This window comes from Manacus vitellinus, unplaced genomic scaffold, assembly GCF_001715985.3.
Source record: "Manacus vitellinus isolate BGI_N305 unplaced genomic scaffold, ASM171598v3 scaffold_91_pilon, whole genome shotgun sequence".
Lineage (NCBI taxonomy): Eukaryota > Metazoa > Chordata > Aves > Passeriformes > Pipridae > Manacus > Manacus vitellinus.
Genome location: NW_021940873.1, coordinates 87395 through 96999, shown reverse-complemented (window position 1 = coordinate 96999; position 9605 = coordinate 87395). Strand labels below are relative to the sequence as shown.

General features: G+C 40.4%; 1 protein-coding gene across 1 annotated transcript in view; it reads right to left on the bottom strand.

Moving 5' to 3' along the window:
- The window catches only part of NUP210 (nucleoporin 210), an 81883-nt gene that overhangs the window by 42006 nt on the left and 30272 nt on the right, over positions 1-9605 (bottom strand). Inside the window, exons 3-8 of the mRNA XM_029965202.1 lie at positions 6676-6772; positions 3994-4144; positions 2230-2362; positions 1321-1479; positions 785-853; positions 377-483 (exon numbers count right to left, since the gene is read on the bottom strand). Of these exons, the coding sequence (XP_029821062.1) occupies positions 377-483; positions 785-853; positions 1321-1479; positions 2230-2362; positions 3994-4144; positions 6676-6772 (716 nt within the window). The remainder of the gene's footprint in view (positions 1-376; positions 484-784; positions 854-1320; positions 1480-2229; positions 2363-3993; positions 4145-6675; positions 6773-9605) is intronic.

The following is a 9605-nucleotide window of genomic DNA, read 5'->3' as shown; positions in this document are numbered from 1 at the left end:
CAAATGAACCATTTAAATTTTGTTTTCTTTGTGTGTTTTTTTAAGAACTATGTAGAGATTTGGTACCTAGTATGTGAAATTTAGGAAGAAATTCTTCCCTGTGAGGGTGTTGGACATCCAAACCTGAAATTCATTGTCCAGTTTTTCCCAGTTCTCTCTACAGCACTTAGGACTCCAATGGTTTCACATGAATCACCCAGAGTGCTTTATTTTAAAAAGGCAGCAGCAACAAAACAAAGGGAAAAAAGGAAAAGGCAAGAAACAACACTCTTTGCACTGTCCTACCTCAGTGGAAATAGGAAACCACTCAACTAATTTCAAAGCAAGTCAGGATTCAGGAGACAGACACTGAGAATACATAAACATTTCAACTTACATCAGACAAATACACCTTATTGCTTGATTTATCATACACATCGATTGTAATTTCATACAGCCTGCCCGTTTCCAGGACCCATCTGTCACCTGGATGAACTGTAAATCCTACAAAACAGGAGAGGTTGAACAGCACACACCAACAGCCTCTTTCCCTAATGGATAAAAGCATTTGGCTTCTGGTGCCCACACTCTGCAGATGAACATTCATTATTTAAAGCTGCTGAATACAGAGATAAAAGAAAATACATATTTAGTGCTAAACCTATTTCACATTCAGCTACTTTTATGAATAAAATTGCTTTTCTATGAAAAGTAACACGAGGAACGGAAGAGCATATATACACCATGAAAACCACAAAAGCAAGGCAAGAAATTATATTAAACAATCAAGAAAATCAATACCAACCTAAATACCCAGGATTTACCACATAGATAGTGCTGTTGGGCAGCCTGGACACCCCCTGCATGTGGATACCTGGAGTCTTAGTAAAGGAACACAAAAGTTTAGTCAAAAGTCAAGATCAGCTTATTCCTGGGGCTCCTTGTGCCTCTTTGGCCACTTGGAGCTAATTTTAAATTGGGAATAAATGTTATCCCCCCTTCCCTGCATGGCACTGAGCATTCTGGAGAGATTTCACTAGAGAACATCGTGCTTGAAATACAAAAATGGAATAAAGCCCCATCACATTTCCACAGTGACTGAGGGGAACAGACCTGACTTGACTGATCTTTTGCCAACCCAATTTCTTAGAGCATCCAAGGCATCTGACAGCTCTGCTGAGACTGAATTCCCAGCAGAGCTGTTTTCCATGGCTCCACCAGCGCTCCTGATTTTCAGGGCTCCTGGTACAAATGGGGATAATGTTTTTGTGTTGCAAAGGGTGGAAAGTTTGTCCCCTGCCAGGATGCTGTGGGTGGCAAGGCATCCCGAAGGAAGGATACTCTTGTGCACCAGGAGCAGGTTGGTGTGGCCCTGCTGCAATGCAGTGACAGTGGATGTTGCCCGGTCCAAGCTGGCAACGGGCCGGGCCGGATCTCCCTCGGGATCCAGGATGTGGTTCTGGAGCTGCAGCTCATACTGCTCTGATGGCATTGCTATTTCTGCATGGAAAACAAGAAAAGCAAGTGTGTCAGTGCCTGGCTGCTGCTAATTATTGCTGATTATTTTCTATTGATGCTGAGTGTACACATTAAATCCGCATTTTTCATGCCCTGTAGAACCAGCATTTCTGTCATTGTATCAACACATACACAACAAGATGAGCTTCCTGCCAGACCTCAATGTCTTTGAAGCTGCAATTTCCAACTAATGTCAGCTCACTATTTAGACCTAACATCCAAGTAATTTCCAGCTTCACAAGAAAGAAGGAAAAAAAAATGGGGAAAAAAGAAAGAGAAAAAAGGAAAAAAAAAGAAATAAGTTAAGGCATTACACTTTTAAATGGGCATAAAGCCAACCAACACACTCTTATAGAGGCTCTGCTTTGTGGAGCAAATCTATTTGCCAGTAAAACATTTTCTCTTAGAAAAGTTACTAATCTGAATTTGATTTAACTAAGAAAGTCATTCAGATTCTCAGTGACTGTGAAATAAATGAGTACATCTAAAATGCCACTGTTGGCTCCTATTCTGAGTTACCCTCACCTTCACATCCTCCATAAATCTGCAAGAGTATATTCTTTATAGTCCCAATTTTTTTGACAGAAAGAACTAAACAGCTGTATCATTGTGTGCCTTAGGAAAACAGTATTAAATATTAACAAAGTAGTTTAAATACAATTAAAAATTTCTCAGCGCTTAATAATTCACACAAAGTATTAAAAAATAAAAATAAGAGAGAACGGAACCGACCTGTGATCTTCCCTTGCCTCATTTTCTGAACTCTGTACTGAATTGATGTTCCTACCAGCAGATAAATGTCATATACTGGATTTAAAAGGATGTTTTCCAAAATAAGCAATCTGACTTCTGCAGGATGTACATCCTATCGATGGAGGGAAAAGAAAAAACCAAAAAGTAAGCACATTTAGAGCAGCTCATTTGAAGCAGACCATGCAGCAGGAACTTAGAATCTAGAAGTGAAAAATATCACTTGCTGCAACTGGCTTTTTATTTTCACCTCCAATTTTGTCACAACAGGGCAATGCAAGGGACAGTGAATGGCACAGAGACCTGCTCTGTGCACACTGTGAAGGATAAGGAAAAAAATCGAGTCTCTGTGAAGATCATTTTAGTTCTGTTTTCCAGAGAATACAGAAAAACTTGAGACAGATGCTCAGTGATCACTCAGCCAGAAATTCATCTTCCCCACTGTAAAACATGGTACCTCCAGGCAGCACATCCATTAGAACTGCACCGAGGAATCCACATCCAACTCACTGGTCTATTAAATTAGGAATACAACAGATAATTGTATAAATTCTATTACAGTTGTTTGAGGGATGTTCACTGAAAACGTGCAGTCTGGCAGCAGGGGGAGATTTAAAGGAACTACTAAACCAGAAAGAGAAAAAAATTACAAACACAACAATATTATTTCACTTTCACTCACAGTATCAGCTCAAAAATAATTGAGAAATATAAATATTAAACCAGAAAACTAAGCAAGCTACAAGCAGTCAAACCCCCAAAAGTCAGAGTGATATCATGTAGAGCAAGCACATGTTTTCAGCACAATTAGGTAGAGCTGTAACAAAACCACAATTCTTAACAGGCACTACAATTTGTGTCCCCTGACTAGTGTCACATACATGTAGATAATATTTTTGTGGAACACCTTCTACAGGTATGGGTCAGATAAGCCAAGGCAATTCTACTTTCAGCAGAAACATGAAGTACAACCTGTGCTAGCAGAAATCTGTCAAACCAGACCTGCAGACACGAGATGAAGTTCCAGAGAAGGATTTTTAAGGAGCAGTGTTAAGCTGACAGTAGCATGATGCCAAGTACTTCTGGAAGCCACAAAAACTCTCTCAGGTGTTTGTAAATTCTGTTACGGGCAAAACCAACTCTGTCTGCAGAGCTAAATGAAAAACTCGTCACCAGAAGCTGGACAGAAAGAACCATCCCGGGTCTCCAGAGCCGCTGGGAAGAGCAGCCAGCACTGCACTGAACACCCTGGTGGCACTGACATGCCCTTCCCTGGAAACCAGAACCTCAGGAGGCAGAACTGGGGATCAGAAAGTGTTCACAGGATGGAAATAAAGGTGTATTCAACAGAGCAATCCTTGTTCTAGTCATTTATTTACTGAGAAAAAGAACAGAAGCGTTCTAGTTGAGTCTTTTTTAAAAGTGTAAAGGGCCAAATGCTGTGATTCCAGTTACACATATAGTATGAATATCAGGAAAAATAAAATTGTGCAGAGGCATTTGGAGTGTGTTTCTCTGCCACAGGGCCTTCTGTCAGATGTTTAGAAATGATTTCTGGCACATGCACCAAACTCCAGCCCTTTCTGGGTGATGTGGGCTACAGAGTCAATCCACTGTGGCAGAGATGCAGCACTGAGATCCACAATGGAGATCCACAAACATTGCAGGGCAAACTCAGAGAGCTACTGCAACACTGGACTGTAAGATTAAATAATAAAAAATTCAGGATGAACACAAGCTTCTTACCTTATAGACACTTTCCTGCAGTCTTGCTTTTAATTTAGAACTCCCTGTTTTCATTCCAGACACCAGAATGGTATCTCCTTGCTTGGCAACTTTTTCCATCTCTAATATATAGGAAGGTGGGATGTAAGTGGATTCTAGGAATTTGAGGATACTGAAAAGCGAACCGAAAAGTGAGCAGAGAATTGTTAAATGATCTTTGTAAACCCACAGAGAACCCAGCATCTGTTCCCAGCTACTTCCATTTTTAAGCAAATTTAAGATGTCTGCCTGGGACCAGATATCCAAATTTTCCTCATTCTTGAGATATCTGCAGCTCATTTCTGTGACTGATAAAAGTCTGTCTGAAGCTGCTTGTGGGCTTTCAAGAGCTATCAGAAGACTGCACATGCTGTCTACAATGACCCCTCCAGATGGTACAGTAGGTGTAGACTGCAGAAACTATAGGTTATTGTGGAACAACTGATATGAGAAACTCAAAGGTTATATTTATAAAAGTAAGAGCTTAACAAACCCAGAACATAACTTTGACCCCCACAGAGAAAGCAGGATGCATTTAATCCATGACTATGGAAATGGTCTACCCATAGAATACTTGCAGTAACTGTTAGAAATTTCAACGAGATGTGACAACAGGGAGGGAAGGGATTTGCCATGAGCAGGTAAATGACAGGACAGCAAGGAAAGAGCACCATGTTTTCCAGGTTGCCAGCTCCTGTGTGCACATCATGTACTTGGCTTTATGTGACCTTCACACCAAAGGCAGTAAAGTCATATGGAGAACAGACACAGATTTTAACATATTTGTGACAGTTTATCATTTATTTTGCAACAGAACATTGCTATGTTATCATAGCTATGCTAAGAGTAGAGCATAGATCAATATTAGTTTGGTTAAACCACATCTCTATCAAATACTTCAGTGAAACTAAAAGTTTCTACGGACCAGGACTTGGATCCCCAGTGGGAGCCATTCCCTCTGGCTCTCTCACATCTACAGCTTCAGGAATATCATGGGCTTAGCAGCCTTTCCCCAGGTAAAGCTCTGGGTTTGTTTCTCCAAGGCTGCAAAACTGGACTCTGTGTTTACCCACAAGCAAAGAGTCTTGTTTGCTACCCCCACCCCAATTGCAGTGTGTTTGGAGCACAGGTTTGAGGGTGGAAGTTCACTCTCAACCACTCTGCTCGCTCTCAGAACTGGTTTCCCCACATGCTGCTCACACAATCATTATATGAACACAAAGTCAGTTTCTGTAAAGGATTTCCTACATTACTTCATGTCCCTCAATTTACCTACATTTTGCTCTTTTCTGAAGACACTGAAGCCTCTGGTGCATGAGTGTGAGTCTATTCCAAAAGAAGTTTTGACTCGACCTGTACTCAACAAGTGTCTGTGAACTGTTTGGTGAGAAAAACCCGTGTTTCATGTGTTTACAGTCTGGTAAATTCACATGGATCAGGGACACATTTTTCTACCAGCATTCATGTTGAGCAAAGTCAAGATTCACTAGGACATAAAATATGATGAATATTAACATATTGCTGCTAAGTAACACATCCTGGTGTGCTGACAGCAGTTGGTGACAGCACAAAGATGGAACTCCTGGAGTCCAAACTGGAAATATCCCACTGAGGCACTGCTAAGCAGCCTTCAATCCTGATTGGCTCAATAAAGGGGGACACTCACATTTCTCTTTGAAACCACTGAAGAACAGAACAATGAAGTCATCACTGTAAAACTAAATAGTCAGTATGCTTAATAAAATAATAATTGAAAAACCCCATCACCAAAACAGACACCACAGATGGTCTGGTGTCAAATGTAGGAAGGAAAATATACTTTAAAAAAAGTAATCATAGAGTCTGGATTCTATTCCTATCCCTGCCACAGGTGAGTTTTCTGACTTTGGGGCACGAACTCCACCTCCATTAAATGGAGGTAATATTTCCATATTAAACAGAAATGCTGAAAAACACTCACATTAGTGAGCTGTAAAGCACTTCCAAGATCTTTGGACAGAAGTTCCCCCAAAACACAGCACTTTAAACTCCAGTGAACTTGGTCTGTGGGTCAGTACAGATGATGAACCAAGCACCAGGGCTTATTTATCAAGCAAGTGCTTTGTACTCACTGCTGTGTCTGAAAGACAATCCACTGACACCTTCACTGAACACCTTTCATTCAATTATTCCACCTGGCCCTGGGAGCTGTATCTGGCTCACAGGCAGGCACTTGCTCCATGCCAATTTAAAGTTTAGCTACTTTCAGAACTACTTCAACACCAGGACTAAGTGTTGACTGACACCTGTAACTCTTCAAGTTCGGAGAGGTCCTTTCTGAAACAGAACCTCTCTTTTCCTTAAAAAAAAAAAATAAATTGCTGAAATCCTGAGATAAGTCTTACTGCTAACTCTTCCTTTTGCACAAGATGTTTCAGCAAGATCAACAACTGCATCTATTTATTTCTAACTGTTCCATTAGAGCTACCAGAGCTGCTCATGAACACTATCAGTTAAATTACACAGGGAGGGATTTGGCACTGCTAAAAAAAACAACCTGAAACAACTGACTCTGAAGCACTCTTATTTTAGGCCTCAGTTCAGTAAACTGCCTGGATGTGGGGAAATGTTTATACACCCCAAACCAAGAGAGCTGAAGTTCAGAGGACAGTGGCATGCCCTTACCGTAAGGCACTGTGGGAGTCTGAGAACCCTCCAGCCTCGGGGTCCTTCACTATGGTCCAGTCAAACACCAGCCCTGCCAACGTGCTGAACGTGTTCCCTGGAAATCAAACACTGCCATTAGCACAAAACCACAGAACAAGCACAGAGGCTTCCTGGGACATACACCTTGACTTATTCCCCTAGGAAATTTCTCAATCTTACCCCTACAAGAAGAGCCACTGCTATTTAGTTAAAAATCACAATCCAGTTGTGTCTTTTCACCTTTTGCAACACCACATTCCACTTGACCCTTTCCACAAAGCCCACAAAGAGGTAAGTGCAGGTGTGCCCACCTCCCCTCCACCTGCCAGCCCCTAAGGCACAAACCACCTTTCTCCTTGGGCCACAAAGGCCTTATTGTTCCTCGGATGTTAGCAAGATATATAAAAAATCCTGCTAAACAACCTTTCATTTTGAAACATGCAGATCTGAGACATCATTTGGGTAACTTGATTTCACAGCACCAATGAACTGCAAATGTCCTTTTGGTTATGAGCACAACCACGACTTATCCACAACAGTCAGTCTTTACTCCAAGAGCTCAGACTGAGCACCTTCTTTCCATAAAATGTGAGCTACTAGAACATGAGAAACTGTAAATGTTAAGGAGGAACAGAAGGGAATAAACAGGCTGAAAACAAAGGTTTAACACAATCACATTCAAGCATAAGGAGCTGCTAATCTGAAGGATCTTTCAATCTTCAAGATGAATCTTGCTGTGAACTGCAGTGTCCACTGGCACAAATAAATATGGAACACAAACCCCAGTATTAACCATATTTTAAAATATATTTTCATTTGTGTGACTCCCTTTGACATTCAAATTTATATTACTAAAGAAAGAACCAATGCAAATCTATCACTTAATTCTTATGCTTAGAAGTGATGCCATTTTTAAGCCACCAGTCAACACAATGCACAGCCTATGTTATTTCTCCCATTTCTACACAACTTCCTGCAAAGAGTTCCAAATCCCAAATAGCCAGGAATTTAGACACAAACTCCAAGCACACAAGGCAAGAGAAATAAAACTGATTGAAACTCAATTATTTAACATGCATTCAAGTCTTAACTTTAATGATGCATGTGTTAGCCAAACAAATACAAACACACATTTTTAATTCTTTCTTGTTTAACTCACCTCTAGTTAAGTCATAATAAAATAACTTGAGCAAAAGTTCAGCACATAAAAGAAAACAACATGACTTTTCCCCCCTCTACATTCTACACTTAATTTGGCCAAAGTTCTCCATGATCATCTTCCTCTCTTGCATTAACAATCTTTGAAAAGTAGCATTTGAGGACTGAGTTTGTCTTTGGAGTGGCTTATTAAAAACATGCACAAAAAACAATTTGCATTAATCTAACTGAGAAAAAAATACACCTTAAGAAAAAAATAATTAGAATATATTTATTTAAAAAAATTACTGGAATATATATATATCTAAATACACCTATACACGTGGAAGAAAATAAGGAAAAAAACTATTCCTGAACATATATTGATATTCACAGGAGCAGAACCATCAACATTAATGAGTGGTCTGACCCACACCAGATTAAGATGTAATAACTGCCATCAGCCCCAAACAAATCCTCCTTGGCACATCCCCAGGGTCTAATTAAGGACTTTACATCGTGGGGAAAAGGCCATGTCCCTGCACCATGGATACCCAAACAGCTCACACACAGCATCCTCTCCCTCCCTCTCACACAGGCTGCACTAACAGCCCTGACACCTGTTCTTTGTGCAAGTTTTCAGCAAACCTAAGTACATTTGCTGCCAATATTCATTGAGCTGGAGAATTATTTTATATTGATTTTTTAACCTTCTAAATATTTTTTAAAAAGCATTCAGAAATGCCTTATTCTAGAGTCTCTTTTCCTGAATAATTATATTCTTCAGTAAACTCGCTGCTGCTCTTGGATGTTTTTATTTTAAAGTGTGCCCAGAAAGTCTACTGAGAATCCAGTATTTTCAAAGGTCTCCCAAGGACAGATCCCCAGGTTACTTGGGTCAAAAGGAACTGATTTTGTGAGCCCCTAAACTTACATTGGGAAGTTTAGTCCTTGTAACCCACACCTTGTTTCAGCCATGCAGACGAAACACTCCCCTGGGTTCTGAGCCACTGCTGCTCTTCAGACTCTGCCCTGAGCAGCTTCCAAGGCAAACCTCCCACGGAGCACCCCTGAGAGTCTGCACAAACACCCAGCCAAGAACCCGCTGCTACACACAGGATAAAACACAAATTCACCTTTCATTATTACCAAATCACCACACTTCAACTGCCATTCCTGGGTTATGAACAGTGTAGGATGGGCTCAGTAAGTACCCAACACAAACAATTCAACCTTCTGCTTTCAGCCCAGCAGTTGTCCTAAAAATCACTTACTTTGTGTGTCATGTGTGCATAAAAATTCATTGTTGAAAGCTGAGCATGAAATTTGTACCAGGTCATGGTTCTTCTTCTGAAGATAGTATGAAAAGCAAGAAAATTCTGCTCCTATTAAATAATTATGCCTTCAGTCCAAAGGCACTGACTATTACTAGTCTAAATGGTACTTCCCAAAAGTGAGTTTTTGTAGTAATTAACGGATAGTAATTAAGCAATAGGTGGTTGATCTTCAACGTCACCTCTGAACCTGCTGTTTGATGCCTGATGGGGCTCAGATAAAATGTCCTCTTGCAAAATTCTTTAGACTACTGCAGCTCAAAAGAAAAAAAGAAAAAAGAACAGACCACTTCCCAGTGTATTTTGCAGAGAACTCCCTTTAAATTACTCCACTTGGCTTCAGTCAATCAGCTGTGTCACAAATACAACCAGTGCACACATCAGACAATTACACCTTTCAACAGAGATTTAATCTCCCACCACCACATCTCTTACCTT